Source organism: Aspergillus sclerotioniger (assembly GCF_003184525.1).
Source record: "Aspergillus sclerotioniger CBS 115572 chromosome Unknown BO94scaffold_15, whole genome shotgun sequence".
Taxonomy (NCBI): domain Eukaryota; kingdom Fungi; phylum Ascomycota; class Eurotiomycetes; order Eurotiales; family Aspergillaceae; genus Aspergillus; species Aspergillus sclerotioniger.
The window spans coordinates 751,947-775,338 of NW_020291005.1; the positions used below are offsets into that span (position 1 = coordinate 751,947).

General features: G+C 49.6%; 10 protein-coding genes across 10 annotated transcripts; 5 read left to right on the forward strand and 5 right to left on the reverse strand.

Annotated features, from left to right (window-relative positions):
- Positions 1–60: 60 nt before the first annotated feature.
- BO94DRAFT_87050 (uncharacterized protein) lies at positions 61–888 on the reverse strand. The gene is made up of 2 exons (XM_025617718.1): positions 292–888; positions 61–241 (listed from the first exon to the last, which is right to left on the reverse strand). Exon 1 carries the CDS (start codon positions 786–788, stop codon positions 375–377), a length of 414 nt encoding a protein of 137 aa, XP_025467160.1. The 5' UTR covers positions 789–888; the 3' UTR covers positions 61–241; positions 292–374.
- A 971-nt stretch (positions 889–1,859) lies between these two features.
- On the reverse strand, positions 1,860–2,339 carry BO94DRAFT_535734 (uncharacterized protein; the record flags this gene model as incomplete). The annotated part of the gene is made up of 1 exon (XM_025611850.1): positions 1,860–2,339. One exon carries the CDS (start codon positions 2,334–2,336, stop codon positions 2,121–2,123), a length of 216 nt encoding a protein of 71 aa, XP_025467161.1. The 3' UTR covers positions 1,860–2,120.
- A 195-nt stretch (positions 2,340–2,534) lies between these two features.
- On the reverse strand, positions 2,535–3,088 carry BO94DRAFT_535735 (uncharacterized protein). Its single transcript, XM_025611851.1, has one exon. It carries the CDS (start codon positions 3,035–3,037, stop codon positions 2,663–2,665), a length of 375 nt encoding a protein of 124 aa, XP_025467162.1. The 5' UTR covers positions 3,038–3,088; the 3' UTR covers positions 2,535–2,662.
- A 575-nt stretch (positions 3,089–3,663) lies between these two features.
- Positions 3,664–5,033, forward strand: BO94DRAFT_624752 (uncharacterized protein). The gene is made up of 2 exons (XM_025617243.1): positions 3,664–4,594; positions 4,646–5,033. The coding sequence occupies exons 1-2, from the start codon at positions 3,690–3,692 to the stop codon at positions 4,959–4,961; spliced, it is 1,221 nt and encodes a 406-aa protein (XP_025467163.1). The 5' UTR covers positions 3,664–3,689; the 3' UTR covers positions 4,962–5,033.
- Positions 5,034–6,454: 1,421 nt separating this feature from the next.
- Positions 6,455–10,119, forward strand: BO94DRAFT_467180 (calcium transporting ATPase; the record flags this gene model as incomplete). The annotated part of the gene is made up of 6 exons (XM_025608197.1): positions 6,455–7,153; positions 7,200–7,630; positions 7,685–7,827; positions 7,873–8,754; positions 8,806–9,206; positions 9,259–10,119. 6 exons carry the CDS (start codon positions 6,455–6,457, stop codon positions 10,117–10,119), a joined length of 3,417 nt encoding a protein of 1,138 aa, XP_025467164.1.
- A 113-nt stretch (positions 10,120–10,232) lies between these two features.
- BO94DRAFT_586159 (uncharacterized protein) lies at positions 10,233–11,402 on the reverse strand (the record flags this gene model as incomplete). The annotated part of the gene is made up of 5 exons (XM_025615744.1): positions 10,233–10,531; positions 10,584–10,648; positions 10,702–11,075; positions 11,124–11,194; positions 11,249–11,402. The coding sequence occupies 5 exons, from the start codon at positions 11,400–11,402 to the stop codon at positions 10,233–10,235; spliced, it is 963 nt and encodes a 320-aa protein (XP_025467165.1).
- Positions 11,403–12,814: 1,412 nt separating this feature from the next.
- Positions 12,815–13,170, reverse strand: BO94DRAFT_586160 (uncharacterized protein; the record flags this gene model as incomplete). The annotated part of the gene is made up of 2 exons (XM_025615745.1): positions 12,815–13,038; positions 13,095–13,170. 2 exons carry the CDS (start codon positions 13,168–13,170, stop codon positions 12,815–12,817), a joined length of 300 nt encoding a protein of 99 aa, XP_025467166.1.
- A 469-nt stretch (positions 13,171–13,639) lies between these two features.
- Positions 13,640–14,616, forward strand: BO94DRAFT_586161 (oxidase ustYa family protein; the record flags this gene model as incomplete). The annotated part of the gene is made up of 5 exons (XM_025615746.1): positions 13,640–13,877; positions 13,930–14,037; positions 14,095–14,213; positions 14,287–14,377; positions 14,429–14,616. The coding sequence occupies 5 exons, from the start codon at positions 13,640–13,642 to the stop codon at positions 14,614–14,616; spliced, it is 744 nt and encodes a 247-aa protein (XP_025467167.1).
- A 1,023-nt stretch (positions 14,617–15,639) lies between these two features.
- On the forward strand, positions 15,640–18,847 carry BO94DRAFT_597297 (uncharacterized protein; the record flags this gene model as incomplete). The annotated part of the gene is made up of 9 exons (XM_025616268.1): positions 15,640–15,819; positions 15,890–16,033; positions 16,082–16,143; positions 16,218–16,956; positions 17,223–17,315; positions 17,336–17,395; positions 17,736–17,933; positions 17,979–18,605; positions 18,689–18,847. The coding sequence occupies 9 exons, from the start codon at positions 15,640–15,642 to the stop codon at positions 18,845–18,847; spliced, it is 2,262 nt and encodes a 753-aa protein (XP_025467168.1).
- A 322-nt stretch (positions 18,848–19,169) lies between these two features.
- BO94DRAFT_517804 (TPT-domain-containing protein) lies at positions 19,170–23,285 on the forward strand (the record flags this gene model as incomplete). The annotated part of the gene is made up of 6 exons (XM_025610008.1): positions 19,170–20,032; positions 20,122–20,451; positions 22,027–22,094; positions 22,217–22,434; positions 22,505–22,930; positions 23,016–23,285. The coding sequence occupies exons 1-6, from the start codon at positions 19,557–19,559 to the stop codon at positions 23,283–23,285; spliced, it is 1,788 nt and encodes a 595-aa protein (XP_025467169.1). The 5' UTR covers positions 19,170–19,556.
- Positions 23,286–23,392: the final 107 nt, after the last annotated feature.

Below are 23,392 nucleotides of genomic sequence, written 5' to 3' on the forward strand. Positions count from 1 at the left end.
CTCACGCAAGGAACGACTTTCCCACTCCAGCTGAAGTCATGGTTAGTCATGAGGGCATTAGTAAAGAAGCTTTACGTACGTGGTCCGTGGCACCACAAAGCTCGAACCGACCTGTCCATCCATCCGAGGAAGTTTGATGAGGATAGAAACCATTGACCGGTTCCTTTACATGGCGACGGTTTCTGGCGCAGGTGCATACTCGATGAGGGAACCAATGAAAGTAAGAGGGGTCGGTCCAGCTCTATCGTGGCGATCAGTAAGGGGTATCCGCAAGACCCTGGCAGATATTACCTTTGCTAAGGGCTGGATCATTATTTCTCACTGCCCTTGAGCTTATCCTGTCACTGTTAGACGGATGTAAAAGAGACAATGGTCTACGGCACGCACGACACGCAAGCGGACAGGAAATCAGCGAAAAGCGATCGGTATTTCCGAAGCATATCAACTTTTTCCCTTACCTCTTTATCTTGTAGCGGCCATCGGAGTTCTGAAATATGTTTTTGCAACTCTATATAGAGATCTGTTAGCTGCCCATGACAATCAGCCAAGAGGTCATCGTTCAAATAAGCTGGTCGGGAAAGTAATAGTCCAGTAGCTTCGGTATCACGAATAGCCTCTTCAGTACGAAGTAAAACCTCCATCAATGCTGAGATTCCCTGCAAGTACGCCTTTTGTGTTATTGGCGCTCTGTGGACATCCCGAGCATGGCTGTAACTGATTTGGGTGATTTTGCTGGCAATCTGGAGAATCCCAGAGACATTGACGGCTAGACTTGGTCCATCAGCCATATTGTAGGGTTGAGATATTGAAGACTAGAATAAATTAGGAACAGAAGAATATATCCGCAATGCTAAGACAGTAGGACAACCGTGACGGCTGATGCTGGAAAATCATTATTCCACGCATTGGCGCTAGATTAATACTCACGTGATTTCACTGTGGCTGACGGGCCAAGCCACTCCACCCGCCACGATGGCTTCATATTCATGATTGTCTCGATCACGCGTTCATCTATCTCAAAGAACCGGAGAGGTTTTCTGTCTCCACAACATCCTAAATATTACCATCATTGTCACAATTATGGGACGTGCCAACAAACCATCGAAAGCTACGCGTTTCAATGCGCATACGTTGAAAAAGCTTCAAGCGGCGGTCGCACTGGATCCCGACGTCGATTTAACCACCAAACTACCGACCGACTACTCCACCCGACTAGGTAGCATGCGTATTAGCGTCGAACTGGACAGCCGCCAACCTCGGCATGCAAGATTGTTTTCACCCATGGAGACCTCCGTCCAGACAACATTATAGTGGAGAGGACTGCAGACCATCGCTACATTGTCACTGGGCTGCTAGATTGGGAGTACAGTGGGTTCTATCCAGAATACTATGAAGCTGCCAAAAGTACCAATTGCCTATCGCCATATGAAAAGGACGATTGGTATCTATTTCTACCAGACTGTGTCTCGCCAAAGAGATACGCCCACTGGTGGCTCCTCGACCGCTTCCGGGAAACCAGAGTGGTGTAGCGATTTAGCTAGAGGCGGGCTGTATCAGCATAATAGGCCCCTCTTACTCTGCGGCAGCAGTGGCCGTTGACCCGAGTGGTCTAAAAAGCTCCAGGCCTAGATCTGACCCTCAAAACATCACAGTCTCAGCGTTGATCATTGCAGTGTCTGACAGCGTCGTGGCGGTTATGTCCAGGAGCTCGACCCGCCATGGACGGCTCCACTCCATCACTTGACTAGCCTCCAAGAGTAGAGAACGATGATCAGGCACGTAACAACGGGGTAGGTCTTGCTTCTGGGTCGATTAGGATGTACACGCCATATATAGAGTGAAGGAGGATGCTGGAGACATGAAAGATGAGCCTCTCGATAGATAACCTGACTCTCACGACCCTCTCCCTCTGGTATCGACTGTATTTATTGGCCCTTGAATACGCACCTGGTTGTCTGCTACAGTTGGAGAATGGAAGAGGGGATTACTGCAATAAACAGGTCATCGTTGCATCACGTTGAATAAAACCCAATACTCTGCGTATCTTCACAACGCCAAACACCGCTGCAATAAAATCCATATGTACCACAGATCAAACCACCTTAACTCCATGTCAGGTATCATTTGTGACGCTCCAGCTGAGCAAGAAGGGCACTGGGGATCGACTTGGTTTCCCCAACTGCAAATCCCAGCCACCATCGGGTGAGTAAATCTATGACCTCTGCATCATACTCTCTCAAATCGTAGAGCCGTGTCTGTCGCACAATGAGATTTTGTCCGTCGAAGAATGCCTCCAGGACACGCAGATGCTGTGGCCCCGTAATAGAAAACACCATCACCTGTATCAAATATATCATGAACTCTCCGTTCACACTGTCGATCGGCTGGGGGGCAATGTTTAGTGACTCACTGGTGCCAATACATGTGGACGGAGCGATTTCGTATTTAGCCGACCGGTCATGATGTTGATGATGGCGGTGAGTTCCCCACGAAGTAGTCGTTCGTCTCCGATGACATCGCCCTGCATCAGGCACTTCATATGGGGCAGTGGCTCCTTTGCCACAGCGGTGCCTATCGAGGATACTTTCCAGTAATAATTGGTCTCGAACAGCGCTCCGAAGTTGAACTGTCCCCATCTAGAGTACGGTAAGAGCCTTGGCCATTAATAGAAGTCAGGAACCAGGGGCACATACGACTTGGGGCAGATGCCTATAGGATGGTCAAGGATGAAGTGGCTCAGACTGTATTGCATGTAATAGTTCAGGCCTTGGATGTTCCAGTGGTTCGGATTATCGGGCTCGTGAGAGGGAAAGGGGTCCTCGCTCGTTCGCGCAAACTCGGCATCATATGGAGTGAAGAACAAGGGGAAACAGTCGGAGGCCTGCTCGAGGGACATGGGGAGCTGTCGAATGCCCGCATCCTGTGCCTGACACACGTCAATCTGGTCGGTCTCAAGCTCGCGTATCGCCTTTCTGATGGTACGGAGGGTAGCCCGGTAGCGGCTGCGTGTCTCTAGGGCTTCTGATATACCGGACATGGCCTCTTATTTGCTGAAAAAGGGTCAAGGGATCGTAGATGGCAGTGAGTGGTACGCAGAGGGAGAACGAAGGAGGATCCGACGATGAAACAAAACGATTTGTTGTTGACGGCCTGGGGCAACGGGATTAGGTAATCTGTCGGGTGGGGTTGCTCCGCAACGCCGACTCCACCAATTGGAAGTGGGCCCCACAATGCCCCTCTGGATCATGGATTAATGTTGTGCCGGTCAAATCGGGAGAGAGATCCTCCGCCCGATTCGTGATGTCTCTTCTTCCTCGCTTTCCATCTAGTTTATTTGAGTAAAACCGAGTCTCAGGTCTGTGGTGATCTTACTGGAGACCACCCCAGAGTTTACTCCTGCAACAGACTCGCATTCATGGGAATCTCCACCTTTGGCGCAGGTCGGGGACCTACTAGTACGTATTACTCCGTAATAGTCACTGGTATGAGCCTTCTGAGTCAATGCGCTCCTTTTTAACCGGGCGACTATCTGCGGGAGATGATTGGTCTAACCTAAGGCCTAGCTGCGTGAATCAAGCAATCACGCTCTCGGCTGAATATGGAAATGGATCCGGGGGCTCTGCCCCTCCCCCTCTTTCCATTATCTTCCTTCCCTCCCTCCCGTGAAGACGCAGGTCCTCCCTTTCATCATGGCGACCAAGCTGCCTGGAGATCAAGGCGCATGGGATGACAAGGTGAAGATTGAAAAGGCTGAGAATAAGACGATACATAATATCCCTCTCACCTCGGCTTCCACCATAAGTGATGAGCAGTACTTGATGCTCCGGGTTCTGTGGAAAGAACACCAATTTGATAAACTGGACGTAGTGAAATTTGGCCTCGGAGAATGGAATAGCCAAGCCGTTGAAATGCTGAAGACATATTCGTCCTGGACCCAGTACTGCAACAGCTTCTCCAGCGATGTTGAGAATGAGGGGATCTTTGCCTTGGCCCAGTTCTATCAGAAGCAAGTCGCGCTAATTCCCGACGACCTCCCATTTCGGTCCAATCTGATCATCAGTTCGGTTGCACATCACATCCGGAGTCGAATGAGAGGCCTTGTGTCAGGCATCCAGAAACTCTCGTTCGAGACACCGACCAAGCCACCCAGTACACCACCAAATCCGCCAAGCACCCTAGGTCGTGGCTCGGAGGAAGAGCTCGATGATAGCACATTTGAGGAGACCCCGCCGGGACAACGGTCATACGGACCCAAAGAGCTTCTGGATTTGAGCTATCCGAGAACTAAGGATGAGCAAATCGTCAACACAGCGCTGGTGGATCTCTTGAATGCATTCATTATCCCCTACAAACTGCCCGTCTACTGGACATTGCACCGCAAGCAATTCATAGCGACGTTTGAAAACGGACACTTTGAAGCTCGCACAGACGGATGCCTTGAAGACAGGAGATCCGAGACATACGCAATCGTGGAGGTCAAGCCAATGCTACGTGAAAGGGAAAGCATTCGAATTCAAATGCAGGAGTCGGCAGAAATGGTTGCCTGGATCAAGTCTGACCCCGACCCTGATGGATTCTTAAGTAGTTGCGGTCTGTAAGTATCCTCCAACAAATCCATCAACTCTGGCTTGTCCTAATCAAACAGCCGTGTGCTTGTGTCGCAGGACAGACACGAAATCTTTCTTACGTTTGCCGACTATGGTTTTGACTATGTGAAGTATCTTAACAACACACTAGGACCGGATGAAAAGCCCGGGTTTCTTACAATGCATCAATTCGGGCCTTGGGATACTACGAGGGGTGGTGACATGAAACAGCTAGGCAGTATTCTACTCGCACTTGCTCTGAGAGCTAGGGCAAACCATGTGAATAACTCAGGGGTGCAGGCATCGGCATCATCATCATCAGTCGTTTCCGGAGGCCTGGAAGTTGAAGCGGTACGTCGTTTGTCTGCAAGTTGATTTCATGAAGACCGATTATGGGCAGAGGTGGTAATGAGCACTTGGTGACAGTCCTGTGTGATATAATTTCCCAACTAGACCAAAAGAGATAACTCTTTACTAGTAGAACTATTTCAAGGTGGGTAGGTTCCAACACTATGTCCCCAGGGGTAAACCAGTCATATCCTTGAGGCGAGCAGACAGATATCGTCAGCCCACATGTTGATGCGCTGGATCCCTGCTCATATCGGCGTCCAAGGCGATTAGGCTGCAGATTTTAAAGCAAAGCAGGCCGCGGAGTACAGGATCGGGCTAGACCAACAGATAATCTATCTTACTTCCACCACTATTAGAACCGTTCCAGCAAGTTCAGAGATTACTAGACCGAGCAGTGGGAGAGGACACGCAGCCACATTAACAAAGTACTTAATCAAGGTCTCAATACAAAAGACACTGGAGATGTACAAAGGACCGTTAAAGACCTATACAGCTGTGATGATGCAGACATACACCCAGAGGACTGAGCTAGATTGGGAGCAAACAGGTTAAAATCAGGAATGAGAAGCGGAGAATGAGAGAGAGACTTGCAAGCAATTGACTTGACCTGACTTGACATTGTAATGTTTCAGTTCTTTGCTGCGTGATTGATGTCTTGGTTCCTATACTAGTTGGGACTCATAGAACTTGATGAGCGTTCTAGCTTCATATTCTGGTTTCAATGGGAAGTGCTTATACAATTAGAATATAGCGGGCTGCATTAGGCTAATAGAATATGATTTGACTTGACTGAGGATACTGATCATTTTTATGTCGAGATATGTCATAATAAACAGCAGACGAGGACATTCACTAACCTTAATGGATAAGAACCTTTAAGCACGTCATGGCCTGACGTCAGTACGCTCGTACACTATTGATAAAGACTCCACAACGTGTACAGATGAACAAGTACAACAACGGCCATACAACCATCGGGACAAAATAGAGTTGGGAGAAAGTGTAAAGATGGGGGCTGATTTGTGGGGGGAGATGCACTGCCTCGCTCGCAACCATGGAACGACCATGGCCACTGCCATTCATCCCTTCACAGAGCTTCATCGACAATGGATACTGCCGGTCTGAATTCATACGGTCCAAGAGGGTGTGTTGACAAAAAGATCTGAATCAGAACTCCAGCATCCATTAGGTTGTGATAGGTTGCTGTGGTCTTTTATCCCACCACCCATGGCACTATACCTAGATTCGAACATTCATGTTTGGTTCTGATGCGGTGAATGAGGCAAATAGAATCAAACACACTCGATGACGCTCGTCCCTCTTGGCTTACCTGGGCCATGTTTCCACTACCACAGCACTGCCACGATTGACATCAATGATAAGGCCATAGTGAGTATATTGCGTCCCTCCCGCTTTAAGTTGCTCTTTAGCAACATAATTTAGAAATGAAAGGTTGCAATGAATCATGCTGAGATGGACTATTCAACGGAAAATACCGGTAAGTGCAAGTTCCACCCATGTTCAGTGCATCCGGTGCTAAGGAAGACTCTCTGCTCGCGTCAGATTATCTTTCAAGGCCATCTAAATGTTTGCTCTACGATGGCATCTCCCTGTCAGAAGCACTGGCCCCCGACCCACAGTACGAACGCGACTTTCACATAGACGACAACAAGTTTGCGTTCTCGCCAGGCCAGCTCAACAAACTACTCAATCCCAAGTCGCTTGCCGCCTTTTATGCTCTGGGGGGACTCCGTGGCTTGGAACATGGGCTTCAAACCGATTTAACAGCGGGACTCTCGGTGGATGAGGGAATCCTATCGGAACGTGTCACATTCAATGATGCAAGGGATGTTTCCATCTCCAAGTTGGAGAGCGGTAGATGGCTTTTATCGCAGAATACAGAATCAGTGCATCAGGGTACCCCGACACAGTTCGCCGATAGATATCGGGTGTTTGGGCGCAATGATTTGCCTGAAGCACGGAGGAAGGGCTTCTTTAAACTTCTCTGGGAAGCTTATAATGACAAGATTATCATTCTCTTGACGATCGCGGCCGTGGTATCATTATCGCTGGGTGTCTACGAGGCAGTCAGCGGCCAGTCTCAAGTCGACTGGATCGAGGGGGTTGCAGTCTGTGTTGCAATACTTATTGTGGTTTTGGCAACCGCAGGAAATGATTGGCAAAAGGAGAGGCAGTTTGCCAAGTTGAACAAACGGGTGGGCGTCTCCCTTGTTGCTTCACTGCATATGCTGATCAACGTAGACTGTTGATCGTGACGTGAGGGTGATTCGCTCAGGGAAGCCGATCATGGTTCACATTTTCGATATTACAGTTGGAGATGTGCTGCATATTGAGCCGGGTGATTCGCCCCCTGCTGACGGAGTGATAATCTCTTGTCATGGAATCAAATGCGATGAGTCTTCGGCAACAGGAGAGTCCGATCAGATGGAGAAAATGAGCGGTCATGACGTATGGAATATTATTCTTCATGAAACTGCAACAGAAGAGATGGACCCCTTTATCATTTCCGGTAGCAAGGTCCTCGAGGGACTGGGGACATACTTGGTCACCAGCGTGGGCAGGAATTCCACATACGGTAGAATCATGGCGTCGCTGCGGACTGAAAGTGATCCCACGCCGTTGCAAGTCAAGCTGTCGAGGCTAGCAAGCTGGATAGGATGGTTTGGAACAGGGTAGGCCTGCTTAAAACATCTGCATTCAGGCATGACTTGTTGACAGGTGACCAGTGCAGCTTTACTTCTGTTTCTTGTTCTTTTCTTCCGATTTCTAGCTCAACTGTCCGGGAGTGAGGCCACGCCGACGGAGAAAGGCCAAGAATTTATGGATATTCTCATAGTTGCTGTTACCGTAATCGTAGTGGCAATACCTGGTAAGCATCTTCGCATTGATCTGTCTATATCACTGACAAGCGCAGAGGGCCTGCCATTGGCTGTGACTCTAGCTCTGGCCTTTGCAACTACTCGCATGCTGAAGGAGAATAACCTCGTACGACTCTTGCGCTCCTGCGAAACGATGGGAAACGCGACAGTGATATGCTCTGATAAAACTGGAACACTCACGCAGAATCAAATGACAGCAGTCGTGGGCTTCTTTGGTTCCCACGAAAACTTTGGTCACATGCCAAGCGACGACGATCAATCATCACCTACTGCCTTGGAGGTTTCATCGAGATTTCCCGGGTCATTCAAGGACATTCTAGTCAAAAGTATTGCTCTGAACTGTACTGCCTTCGAGGAAGTCCAAGAGAATGGCAAGCAATTTATTGGCAACAAGACTGAAGTTGCCCTTCTTCGGTTTGCGCGAGGATACCTCGGGATGACTGACCTTGGCGAGGAGAAATCAAACGCTCACATCGAACATGTTTATCCGTTTGAATCGGGTCGTAAGTCAATGGGGATTGTTTACCGCACAGATTCAGGTGGCTCTCGGTTGCTCGTCAAGGGAGCTGCTGAGTTGGTGCTGGATATGTCTACCCAGATGGTCGCTACGGGTCATACTGAAGAAACAGACATAACAGCCGAGCCAATCTCGAAGGACGATCACAGGGCCATATCGAGAAACATCGACAACTATGCGAGTCATTCTCTACGAACCATTGGACTTGCATACAGAGACCTCTCAGAATGCCCATCTGGTAATTCTGTGGATCATGAGAAGGGCTTACCCAGTTATGAGCAACTATTACACGACATGACATGGATTGGTGCATTTGGCATACATGATCCTCTAAGACCTGAAGTCCCGGGGGCAATCAAAAAATGTCACTCTGCGGGTGTACAGGTCAAGATGGTTACAGGTCAGTCCCATTTGGTCCAGCTTCTCACATACTAACGGCAATGGCGTGTAGGTGACAATATAAAAACTGCTTTGTCGATCGCTTCTTGTTGCGGGATAAGAACAGACGATGGCATCGTTATGGAGGGCCCTCAGTTCCGAAAGCTTCGTGATGAGGAAATGGACGCCGTCCTCCCACGGCTGCAAGTATTGGCTCGTTCATCTCCAGACGACAAGCGGTTACTCGTCCAGCACCTTAAACGACTAGGGGAGATTGTCGCGGTCACAGGCGATGGAACCAACGATGGACCAGCATTGAAGACCGCCGACGTGGGCTTCTCCATGGGCATTAGCGGAACAGAAGTGGCTCGAGAAGCCAGCTCTATCATACTCTTGGACGACAACTTCAAGTCCATTGTTACCGCGATTGCCTGGGGTCGGTCTGTAAATGATGCTGTTGCCAAATTCTTGCAGGTGAGCTGGTAGCTTCCTACTCTGCAGGATTGAATAGTGATGACAAGGGCAGTTTCAAATCACCGTCAACATCACTGCAGTCTGTCTGACGGTGATCACGGCTATCTACAACAGTTCCAACGAGAGTGTGTTCAAGGCCATCCAGTTACTGTGGTTGAACTTGATCATGGATACATTTGCTGCATTGGCACTGCAAGTATCCCACATCTTGAAACACATACGTCTTTGGACTAACACACACAGGGCAACCGACCCCCCAACCGATAAAATCCTAGAACGACCACCCACTCCCCGAAGCGCACCTTTGTTTACTGTGACAATGTGGAAGATGATACTGGGACAGTCTATCTACAAACTAGCCCTATGCTTCACCCTCTACTTTGCAGGTGATCGCATCCTCGATTACGACACCAGCATCCCTCAGAAGCAACTAGAGCTTGATACCATCATATTCAACACGTTTGTCTGGATGCAAATATTCAACGAACTGAACTGTCGTCGACTAGACAACAATTTTAATATTTTTGAAGGCGTTCACCGGAACTACTGGTTCATGGTGATCAATGTGCTGATGGTTGGTGGGCAAGTACTTATCATCTTCGTCGGAGGTGATGCCTTCAGCGTAACCCGGCTGGACGGTGTCCAATGGGCCATCTGTCTCGGATGTGCTGTGTTTTGCATACCCTGGGCTGCTGTTCTCAAGTTCCTTCCGGATCATTATGTTGCGGTTGTTCTCGAATACACCGGGAAGGCGTTCCGAATGATACTTTGCCCAGTAGGGAAGACTTATCGGGCTATTGCACTCGTCCTCTCCAAACTGAAGAGAGCAATTATGGCGCAGTTTCGGTGCTTCAATGGGAGATCCCGTACTGATGAAGAAGCTTGCAATGGGTCGGTACCTGAAGAAAGCTAGATCTATTGGCCTGGACAGTCTTGAGAAATCAATTACTAGCAATTGCATAATACTTTATTGAATATCTGCAGAAGTATAGAAACCCACAAAGGTATGGCATTCGCCTAACAGTCTTACACGTCTATATCCGTTACCCTCATATTCTCCAGATCGCGGCCATCATTCAGCCGAGTCCAGTTCCTTTCCTCCCTCACACATGCATCTTGCAACAGTCTCCTATCGTCAGTTGACTCACGATAAGCGCTTCCAGTCCAAGTCACTGTAGTTGACGAACGTGGTGGGCTGGAGCTTGCCTTTTTTTGGCTCTTTGGCGTGAACTTCGGAAACAATCCGCGAATGATTGGAAGACAGGAAACCACCAGCCCGACAGATGGTTCAACATGTGTCCACATTGCGGCGTCATAGATGGTATCTGACATCGTCAGCACATCAAATTAGCCTTGTTTGGATGGTCGAACACTTACATGTCTCGTCATCCAAGTCGATATAAAATAACACTACGATGCGATATACACTCGCGAAACATACACTAATCACATGCGTCAGCTGGGGTTCATCAGGTTGGCATGAATGGCAACTCACAATCCACCCAACGCGAAAATAGAGTTCAGCGCTAACTTATCCTGCCACGGACGATGAAGTCTCCAGACCATTGGGACCGGAGCTGCAAGAATAACAAAGTCTATAGCCACGTTGAAGGCTTGGTTCACGATGATGTATGTGGTCGAGCTGAAACAATCTCCCTCGACGTCCCTGTCCCAGTATGCGCGGAGGGGGCGGCATTGGAATGCACACGACAGAAAGATGGCTATGGCCCATGAGGTTATAAATATGATCAGGCAGAAGGTGAAGCGGAGAAGGCGCTTGGTGGTGAAGATGCGGCGATAGAAACAAATAAAGGAGATCTTGATGGTGGGACTGAGCACGAAGTAGGTGAATTGGCTGGCGATGAAAATCTGGAAGCATCAGATCTGGACATGGATTGAAATATCGGGCTTGCGCACTTGGTGGAAGAGGATGATGGTTCTGGCGTCGAGATCGGACATGTGGTAGCCACTGCCGCCCATGGTACACCCTGATCATTCGCAGTCAGTGAGTAGTCCAATTGATTGATTATTCAACAGCTTACACAGGATTAGTTCGATCAACATGCCCACCATCAACACAATGGCTACGAAACAGAGATGATCGTCCATCCCGAAGCCGGTGTGCCGTTTAACCCTAGCAGCGATTCTCAGTACCGTGCTGAGGCAAGCCAAGCCAACCAGAACAGAAATAACCATGATCATTTCCCATCCTCTATGATTTGGTTTCATTTTCATAGATGGCGCGATGGCCTCAATTAGGAATAGGACAGATGCACAACGAGCGTGATGGTCAAGCCAGTATTGGGCCGGACTTGATTATGTATCCCATCCGTCTCGATTTAACTTTCTCTGGTCCGCCATGTTACCGGTCTATGAAGGTTTATCGGTGGACGGACCTTGGCTGATTTCCCCGATCCTGGTCCGTGGCTTGTCTTTCCCCTCTGTTCCACACCCAGGTCTTGATTCTCGCCCTCCTCTACCACCAACCGGAGCAACTCGGTTGTTCTTCGGTCTTACATCATCTCTCATCGACCATGGACTTCATCGTTGAACTGCGGCTTCTCCCGTCGTTGTTCCCCTGATGATCACTGCCAGGAGATTGCACATTCAGCTTCCACTGCGCTCAAACCAGGTGAACCAGAGACCTGGCCTGGTCTCGTACCAAGTACGTCATCGGTCGTGACATCCTGGGAGGCAGCCGACGGCGTTGAGGGTCATTGGGACGAATAAGCTGTATGCATATGAAGATGAATGTCGACGCAGAAGCCTCGCTGTATTCATTGTTCTTATCTCCTTTTGCATATTGGGCCATACTGCTGGTTACATCACCGCTCTCTGTTATATTCCACTGGCTATTGAAAAGGACGTCTGATGCGATTGCCTTCAACGGACATTCGGGTATGATACTCCAGGATTTGTGCCGAGGAGAAGTACTGTTGCTCTAATAGAGGGAGCGATTCGTGGCAGAGTGTTTGAATGGATACCTCGTGACAAGAATGTGACCTGGATGTATTGGGATTTCTTGCAAAAGAAAGATGAGAATGTAGACACGAGTGTTTACCCTACAATGTTTGGAACCCCATGGATGCTTGCCACTGATGCATCACTAGCTGCCCTCCATGAAGAGAGATTATGTTGGGATCCCCGATGGGCTCCCACGCCGGTAGGCAACGTAGGGTCACGTGACGCTCCTCCCTACACCGCTAGTTAGTCCATATAGATGGCCTACGAGGCCCCTAGCTAGATCATCATCCATCTCATTCTACACGGTTGAATCGCCTTAGTAGCCACTCCAACAGATTATATAACTCCACTTTAACAAATAAGCAATTTGGCTACCCCATCACGACTGCATCAAAAGATATCATCCTACCCCAGCCGCTAACGATCTACAACCATATGACACATTTCATTTCCTACTGATGCCTACTGATGACCAGCAGGATCTACCATCTCAAAAACAAACATCATTTCACCCCACTAGCATCATAACCTCCTGCTACCCATCTAACAGCAGACAAAACCGACAATCCAACCAACCCTGTCCCCATCCACTAGCTGCACCCATACACGTCATTCGCAATCATCACAGGCCACTAATCAACCCACTAATGCTCCCCATGCACCAAAAGCTCCTCAGAGATACCAGAACCCTGTGCGCCATCGGTCCGTTTAACCGACCGTTCCTCAGGGACTGTATCGAGCCAGACTTCTTCCGAAACACGGGAATTGTCATCTCTGCTTGCGTGTTTGGGATATGCGTCGAACCAGAAATCCTCGGAGTTGCCATTGTTGGTGCGCTTTGCGGTTGCCTTTGAAAGAGGGATGTCCTCTAACCTCGTTGTCAGAATCGGTTCATGAATGTTCGCGGAAGGGTTGGGTCTTTACTGTTCTGTGTCACGGGCGCAGCGGATGCAGCCATGGACAAGGAAAGTAGGGCAGCAAGGAGGAAGAATTTTCCCATTGTGGTGGTTTTGATGAAGGCTTTGAGTAATCTTGTCGAGTTTGATATGAAGAGAAGAATGATAGTAGACCACATTTAGGAAAGATAGGGCTATATATACCCCAGTTGCGTGGTTATTCGCCTTCGGGGTTTGCTGAACATGATGATGATGCTGATCACGATGTTACACAGAACTTCTCAGATGATTGACGATCTTTGTGATTGAAGCGGGGTTGACTTGATGAAGTCAGTAAGATCGTTCTCATCCTTCCCTTTCTGTTCCTTTGCGTAGGGTCTCGGAGTCATGGTCTTTTTAGCCTTGAAAATCGGGGAATCTTGAGCCCGAAACTAGTTGAAGAGTCAGCTTTGCTTATTCTTCTGATGATCGACAATGGCGACATACTTGAGCAGCTAGGCATAAGATTCAGGTGAGGCAGTCGCTGATGAAGCTCGAATTTCCCACCCGTAGGATCGAGATTGTGAACTCGCCATGTCTTCCTCAGAGTATCACCTCTTAGAAGGCGTACATTCGGTCGATGATGATGAGAAGTCACCAGAGCATAAATTTCCATTACGAGGCTTCCTTTCAAGGAGTCCTTGTTTGATTGTCCTTCATGCCATACTCTTTATTTCCTCATTGGCCCTGTTTATTTTGAGCATCCGAGTTAACACAACCAGCGGGTCATTGGACACCAGTGCACATGGTGCCCAGCAAGGCTTGTTTGAAGGTGAGCTTGTTCCATTCTCATCCCTACAGTGTGTGGAGGCTAATAACAGCAGACCTCCTTTCGAACTATCTCATCGAGAACTTCTCAAATGACCCAGGCTCCATCTGTAGAGGTCCACCCAGCGAGGAAGGCGATGAAGCATGGGACCGGATCGTCCAAGGTCAGGTGCCAAATTCATGTGCTCTTCATGTATTATACTAACGATATGTCTGAACAGTGGGCCCCTTCGAACTAAGAACAGAGGACTTCCCATCATCGAATTTAACCAGCTACCTCAACAACCTAGACCAACCCCAGCTAGCTCATTTTGGCGTTTTCCACCAGTTGCATTGTCTTGTATGCCACCCCATCTTGTTTATTCCCATATCTTACCCCATATCCACAGTCAGTACTAACAAAAGTATCCTAGAAAACCCTCTGGCAATACACATACTTTGATTACTACAAATCCCAAAATAAGATCTTCCAGCTACCTGAACAAGATATACATAGTCACTTAGGTTGGTTTATATTATCCACATAATATATGCAATGAATATTGACTGAGATAGATCACTGCGTCGACTTCCTCCGTCAAGCCCTGATGTGTCAGTCTGATACCAGTATCATTACTTTCCATTCGGCTGAGGGATATGATCTTCCGGTGCCGTCGTATGAGGTGCCGCGTACGTGTAGCGATTTTGAGAGTATTAGGACTTGGGTTTTGGACCGGAAGATTGATCTTTCTAGGCGTGTGTAGCTATGTTTCAATAGCTCCAAGAATCTTTCTTATCTAAAGGAGCTGCCTATCGTGATACTGAGCAACCTTTATGACTTATTGCTTTCCTCTTAGAATCATGATTCCCCGGTTGTTGTGGTTTTTGCGTCGGACATAGATGCTATCAGCTTAATATTCGAATACCCAAGTGAATGATCCAGCCTTAAAGGTCTGCAACTTGTGACCTTCTCGTCGTGATAGCTATGCTATAGTGTATCAATTCCAGTCCTACTACATTCTTGGTCCAGAGTCCAGTCAGACCAGTGAATATGTATCGCGATCAGCCACCGATTATTAAAAAGACTATGTTATCGGACGCACAGATCCAGCTGCCATGTGGCAACAATCTAGCTCCGACAATCCACTTGTTCTAGGCATCTAGAGACAATTTATCCGACAACATGGGATATCCTTTTTTGCCAGAGTATCTCTAATCCAGACCTTCTCAGACCTCGAACAAACCCATCTACGGCTGACATATTCGAAAATCAGTTTTCTCCATCTCACCCTGAAAGTATGACGCATATTACGCTCTATTTTTATCATATCATCATCCATCCCGATCCAGCCAGCCAGCCAGCCAGCCAGCCACGCAGACAAAGACCGGCCACGCTGAGCATCCCCACCCATCCGGCGAGCCCTAACACAACTTCCATCCACTCTCCCCTAATTCACTACTCCGTACACAGTACTTCCAAGACTTTTCCTCCTCCCTAAACGAACTACCTCCTCAGTAAAGTGGCAACACCCATCCGTTTCCGGACTCCCCTAACCCGTTCCCGCCGCAAGAATGCCAATGCAACCCAAAACCGTCAAACCACTCCATCTCAAAAAAAACCTGGCCAATATATTCCGAAAATAGCTTCCCCAGAAACTTTCCACGCTGAGTCAAAATCCCTGTCCAGAACTACCCCTACCTACGATATGTGAGAACGAACTGCTCATCCAACTTTCTTTGTTGTCGATGTCTTCCGATTTTTGCAGCCCACGGCGCCAGATCTCGCAATGATTCGGGGGAAATCCAGAATCTCGAAATTTCTCGTGGCGGCGTTTGCGAGTTATGTGGTTTTGACGCTGTTGTTGAGTGATACGGGGGGACAGTATTGGAGGAAGGATTGGGTGGATATTGCTCGGTCTACGTTGGAGGATAGGGCGTTGGAACATATTGCGAATGAGACTTTGGGGGTTTGTTTTTCTCTTTTTCTTTTTATCTCGATTGGGTGGGTGTGGGTGGGTATGTGCTGATGAGTGACAGTTTGAACATATCTATGCCATTGGATTGAAGGAAAGAACTGATAAACGCGATTTTCTTACCCTTGCTGCCTCGATGGCTGGATTTCGAGTTGAATGGGTGGATGGAGTGCGGCCGGATGAGTTTAGTGAGAAGGCTTTGTTGAATGTATGTGTCTGCAGACCTGACTGGATGAGCTCAGCTAACAGCATACAGGATAACCTACTCAAGCCATCTGAGATAGGATGCTGGCGCGCTCACATGAATGCCCTGCACAAGTCAGTCCCCGTTCCTTCTTTCTTGACACACGACATCCGGATCGATATGCTGACACTGACACTGGCAACGATAGTATGATCGAAAACTCCTATTCGACAGCACTCATCCTCGAAGACGACGCAGACTGGGACATCACCATCAAACAACAACTACGCGAATTCGCCCGAGGAGTCCGCGCATTGACCGGAAACACCAACACCTCCAAAACCGCCCCCTACGGCACCAACTGGGACATTCTCTGGATCGGCGGATGCGCATCAGCAGCCGCCCCCAACGAGACCCAATTCTACGCCATCCCCAACGACCCCACGGCCCCTAGTCTCGAACACCGCGGCACCTGGGGCGGTCCACTTGCGTCCTGGAAAGATTTATACCCGGAGACATCGACGCGATTCATCTACCGGGCTGAGATGGGCTGCTGTACGTACGGGTACGCGGTGACGAAGCGCGGGGCGGAGAGAATCCTTGCGGCGTTGGCGGTCGATCGACTCGTGGCGGCGGTGGATAACTCCATGGCGGATATGTGTGGGGGCAAGGATGGTCGGCCGCAGATCGAGTGTTATGCGCCGTTTCCCAACATGATCGGGACGTATAAGGCGGCGGGGTTGGCGTCGAAGGATTCGGATATTCACAACGGCAGTGAAGATGAGTGGCATGAGGCGCAGGCGTGGAACCTGATGTATAGTACGCGGTTGAATATCCATCGCTTGGTGGCCGGCGAGGAGACGGTGTATGCGCAGTATGATGAAGGCTTTCCCTGGTCGCGGCGCGTGTTGAACAGGAAGGAGTTCGAGTATCCCAGGGGGTATCTGGTTACGTGAATCTGCGGTTACATATTTGTCATTGTGGTCATCTGATTATACTGCTTGTATTTAGGAATGTATGGTCTGGTCCTTGTTTATCCCTTTGTTGTGGTTGGGTTGGAAGGGATTCTGATGCTGTGTTGTTGGGGCTGAAACCCTATCTCACGGGGATTCGAGCAACTGGCTGGAAACACAGCCAGCCACAGTCGCAGCCAGACTCGATCGAGTCATACAACATACGAAGTAGTACGGAGTATCTAGATGAACTGGCATAGCTCGTACCTGACGGAAACAGCACTGGCAAGGTTTGCAGGGGCCGTGCGCGCCCACATTCCAGCGCCCGCAAACATCATCCCTATCTGCCTTCCGTTTGCGGCCCCCGATCCAGGTTCCCCGCCCCTGGCGCGACCCACCAGCCAGAAAAGTAACTATAAAGTGTAACATCGGGGTCTTGTGCCCGGTTTTCTCAATGATGCGCCCCTGGGATGGTCATCACGTCAGGTCGTGGGCCATACGATGTTCCAGCATGCTCCCCTCTGGCACCACACCATCCCCGGCTCGCTCTTGACCATGTACTAAGCTGTGGAAGTGACCTGTAGCGTCATCCCCAAATAGATGTCACTGAGAGATTGGGTGCGTGACTTTTAGAGTTTTTTCCTTGAAATAGAGATTTCAGACACTGCATAACTTTTAGGCCCTGGGAATGTCTCCCAGGACCCAGTCGCAACAATACGTGGAATAGTATCAATATTTTGTTCAATATGGTTGTCGCGGAACCAGAATGGAAGGAGGAGGAGCGCAAAGGATTGCTTGATTCGGTGACTGATAGCCCAACGAGCCCACCAGATGATGTGAAGCTCGAGTTGGGTTATCATGCGGCGGATGAGGAGAAGAGGGCTGATGGATTGCCTCAAGAAGACAAGAAGGCGGGGAGTGTTCGACTCATTGTGTGGATGACGATTAATATCATCGCAACTGTTGCTATTGTATGTTGATCCTATTGAGATTTAGGCAGCCACTGACAGACACAGGTGTTTACAAACAAATCCATTCTCTCTAATGCGTCTTTCCGCCATTCGCAAGTCTCTTTCGCAGCCTACCATTTCACCATCACGGGTCTCACGTTATGGCTCGCATCACGGCCTTTCTGTGGCTGGTTTGAACCGAAGCATGTGTCTCCGTATCGCATCCTCCATCTGGTGGCGGCCATGTGCATCCAGGTCATCTTCCAGAACCTGGCTTTGGCGTATTCCTCGGTCATCTTTCATCAGCTTGCGCGACTGCTCCTTACGCCAGCCACGGCCTTGCTGAACTATACGCTATTCCAGTCCAGCATCCCCAAGGCGGCGTTCTTGCCTCTGGCACTATTGTGTACGGGAGTAGGAATCGTCTCGTACTTTGATTCCCATCCATCCGCCCGTGGGAATGATACCACGACGCCAGAGGGCATCTTCTTTGCATTTTCAGGGGTATGTGCCAGTGCGCTGTACACAGTGTTGGTGGGACGGTATCATAAGAAACTTGAGATGAGCAGCATGCAGCTTCTACTTAACCAGGCCCCTGCCAGTGCAGCTGTTCTTTTGTGTGTTGTGCCTTGGATGGAGACGTTTCCAGAGGTTTCATCTGTTCCTGGATCACTGTGGGCTTCGATTCTCGCGGTAAGCTGTCTGATTTTTTGCTATGGGCCCTGGCTGATGGATTATAGAGTGGAATATTCGCCTGTCTTGTGAATCTGTCTCAGTTTTATATAATCGATGCTGCTGGACCGGTTACTAGCACTGTGATCGGACAACTCAAGACATGCATCATTGTGGGCCTGGGATGGGTGTTGAGCGACCATGAGATCCTGCGGCAGAGCATTGCGGGGATTTTGATGGCCTTGGCTGGAATGAGCTTGTGAGTACTTGTGCCGTAATAGGTATGTGTTAACTGACGATGTTTAGGTATATGAAAATCATGCTCGGTCATCAGAAATGATGGAATGGTGAGCTCTGTGGGATGGGTAGCTGCGCAACGGATCAATCTGGTTGAAGGTAATGCTGGTAAATATTGCTGTGTTGAACTTTCTCTTCACTGGAAGACTGTCTCTGTACTACTACTTGCTATGTTTTACGCTAGGAATGATAATGCCATATAATACATAGTTCATGCCAAATTTGATTTGATATGATGCCCAACACTGCTTGAATCTGATTAATCACAAGAGTGACAACCACAAGTTACCCATTCGTAATTTTACCCCATGTCCCAGATTTAGTCTCACCAATCTAAACCATTTCTACGACTCTAAATCTTTCGTAAGCAAGCAACCACGGTCCGCAGTCAGGACATCAACCGGTTTGAGCGTCGTAAGCTACCGTTTTCGGGCATGGGCCTGGATGTGACCCTAACTCATCGCCCTGAACCAGCACGACAAGTCCGGCTGAACTGCATCGCATAATACGAACTTCCGTCAATGCAGCCACCCCGCCGTGGTCGTCAAAACCATACCGGCAGGTTCTCCTCTTCCTGTCTGAGGCGAGGCAATCAACTCATGCTGGTATCCCAACTCAGCACATCCCCCATCCTCCACCAGCATCACCACCATCACCATCACCATCACCATCACCATGATCCTCCACTCTTCCCCCCGAGGATCCCTCCTCCAATGGCTCTCCTCGCAATTCAGCCGTCGTCGATTTCAACTCACCTTCATCCTCGCCAGCACCATCGCCTTCTTCTACCTCTTCCGCCTCAACATCCTCCCCACCGACTATGAAGTCCCCTTCAAACCCCGCTACGCTCGATCCCTCTCAGCCCGGGACCTTCTCGCCCGCCCCCTCTCCCAAGACCTCACCACCATCCCCAAAATCATCCACCAAACCTGGTTCCCGGCCGGCACCAACATGAGCGAAGACGCCCAAGCCTGGGTGAAGACCATGCGCGCCCATAACCCAGATTGGGAGTATGTTCTCTGGGATGACGAGACCAACCGCATGCTCGTGGAACAATACTTCCCGTGGTTTCTGACGGATTATAACCGTCTTCCGAAGGAGATTCATCGCGCCGACGTGGTCCGGAATTTATACATGTATCTTTTCGGAGGGTATGTTCCCATCCCCATCCCCATCCCCATCTATCATCACCACTCCCCTCATATCCGCAGCACTAAATTCAGAAATGAAATAAATATAGAATGTACGCCGACGTCGACACCGAAGCCCTCCGACCCTCCGAGCCCCTTTTCACCGGCCACGCCACCACCCTCGCCAAACACACCCAACTACTCTACTCCGGCCCGCGCAAAAGCCAAGACAGCACGCAGCGCGGCTTCGTCGGCCACATGGCCCACAAAGAAGGACTGGATGGCCCCGGCGCCGTCCCCAACGGCTGGATGGCCTCACCCCCGGGTCACCCGTTCTGGCTGTTGCCCGTGATCCACGTGATCGATAACCCTAACGGCAACGGGGACGGGTCTGTGGAAGGGTTGACGGGGCCCGGAGCACTAGGCGATATGCTGCACAAGTATTATGAGAATTTCACGGATAGTTCGGTGCGGGTGCATGTGTGTCGGACTGTGAGGCGGTGGTCGCCTGGGTGGGATTTGTATTGTGGTCCGGAGGGAGAGGAAGCGGAGGTGGGGGCGAAGGCGGATAAAATGGTGGTGTTGCCCCGTCAGCAGATCTATCCGTATAGTTGGGCGGATGATAAGTATCCGGCTTGTTTGGCGGCTTGGGGGAATCCGGAGTTTGATCCTGAGGAGTGTAAGAGGTGGATTGATGTGGAGGAGTGGCCGAGTTATTTTATTACGTATTGTACACATTCGTGGTAGTGATGTGGGGTGACATGGGAAGGGACTTGGGGAAAAGGCTTTTGGGACATAGAGTGGGTGTTTTGGGTTAGCTTAGTGGTGGTGATGGATGTGTTTCACTAGTTATCATATTTGAGTTCTGGTCAGAGGTACCCCAGACCACGTGCCATCTTTTAATTTAAGATTAAGGATGGCATCAATTGATAAATTGGACTGTTTGAGTTAGAGTGTGGGATATTCAGAGTGAATTGTGGTTATGGTTATTCACTACATTAAGTAGGCATAATACTATTATGCACTCTGCAATGCAGAATCCTGATTGGCCAATGCGGCAATGAACGCATCCGTCAGCCCTAACCTGGCCGGCCCCAGACCATCCGAGATTCCGGCAGGCAGCTGAATTGCCCAGCTGGCAGAGTCTGCACCATCCCTGCAGCCCAATTTCAGGTCTTCAGCACCACGTCAGAATGAGCGAATGACTTTCCCATTCCCACATAAGCTTACTGTCATCACGTTCCCCTGTCTCACACTAACCCCGTCCCTTGAAGATCACAGCGGCTTCCCTTCCAAGCATAGATCAAGCTCGTCCCTGAGCCCAAATTTAATTCTGCTCACAAACCTTCCCTAAACTGTATCTATCCTGTGACTCATCCCCTGATCAACCAGCCCGCCAGCCAGCCATGCACCCAACCGTGACTGGGTAGCAATCAGGGACGCTGCAGTGGATCAACCAAGGAGCCCCCAGGGATTACAACCAATCAGAACCCTCAGCGCCAGACCCCTGGTACACAACGACCAATCAGAAGCCAGATTAAATGGCCGCCTACGGGTCCTGAAGCTTGACCGATGGCAGGCTTGAAGTTGGACAAAAGAGACCAGGCGGGTTACACCGATGGCCGGCCATCCCGTCAATTGCCCCCCATCAAAACCGCAAACGTCCCAAGGTCGCACTTCCTCGTTCATTTCCCCCTCCAGACCCTGAATCTTCCCGGTCCAGACCCAGACTGCTCGGGTTGCAGTGTGCCATGGAATAGTCCACACGAGGAATACACACCCTCGCTAGTACTTACTATATATCCTGCTGTTGCCAGGAAGAGGCCGTGCGGCATGCACCTAATGGCCACTTCCACACACCCTTTTTGATTTGAAGTCGTGTGTTCCGGAAGGTATCCATGACGATCCTGGATGTTCCTCCAAAGGAGGCCTCCGTGTGGCCTGTCACGTTGGGGATATTGTACGTAGACATACCCTTCATTTTCTACATGTCAGCATTAACAACACTGGTATAGGTCCTGGGTATTCTGGTCCAATCTGACCATTCTTTATAATAAATGGGTAATAGAGTCGACTGATTTTCGTACGTTATCCTATCCTATGCACACCCCCCCTAATACCAAACACTAACAAATCCAGGATACCGTGAGTCTGTCTTCATCCCACACAACAACCCTAACCAACTAACCAACCAACCAACCCCAGCAATAATCCTCACAACATGGCACCTCATCTTCGCAACCCTAGCCACCCAATTCCTCGCCCGAACAACCACCCTTCTCGACGGTCGCAAGAAAATCCGCATGGACGGTCGAACCTACCTCCGCATGATCGTCCCCATCGGTATCCTCTACAGCGGGAGTCTCGTCTGCAGTAACATCGTCTACCTCTACCTCAACGTATCTTTCATCCAGATGCTAAAGGTACCTACCCCAACCCCTACCCCAATACCCCTCTTCCCTTCCAACCCAACTAAAATTAATCTAATCACAGGCCTGCGGCCCCATCATAACCCTCCTCACCAGCTGGACCTGGCACGTAACCCGCCCGTCCGTCTCCTCCTTCCTCAACATCCTCATCATCGCCTTCAGCGTGGGTCTGGCCGTGGCCGGCGAAGTGCAATTCTCCTGGATGGGGGTATTTTTCCAACTAGCGAGTTTGGTTTTCGACGCGAATCGTCTCGTGATGATCCAGATCTTGGTCTCCGATGACGGAGGAGGGGGAGGGGGAAGTTTGAAAATGGACCCCCTCGTCACGTTATATTACTCTGCGCCGGTGTGCGCGTTCACGAACTTCATGATTGCGTTTTATACGGAACTCAGGGCGTTTCGGTGGGGGGTGGTGAGTGAGACTGGGGTGGGGGTGTTGGTGGGGAATGCCGTCGTGGGGTTTATGTTGAATGTTTCGATTTTTGTTTTGGTATGTGCCACCCCTCTTTACCTTTACCTTTCCTGGGGTTTGGTATGTGTGTGTGCTAATGTGGGTGTGGCGTGGGTGGTGGTAGATTGGGAAAACGTCCGGGTTGACTATGACGCTGGTTAGTGTGCCGAAGAATATTCTGTTGATTGTGTGTTCGGTGGTTATTTGGGGGACAGAGATTAGTGGGTTGCAGATTGTGGGGTATGCGATTGCGTTGGTGGGGTTGTTATATTATTCGCTGGGGTGGGAGGTGATTCGGGGGTTGTGGGAGGGGGGGTATGGGTATATGAGGGTGGTGGGGGGGAGGGAGAGGGAGAGGCCAGAGGAGAAGTCAGAGGAGCCTGGGGAGGTGTAATGAATGGGTGGAAGGGCACTATATGTTGTGTGCATATGATACGATACGTGGGTATAAATATGGGATAATATAAGATTTACTTTTGGTTTATTTTATTTTTTTTTGGT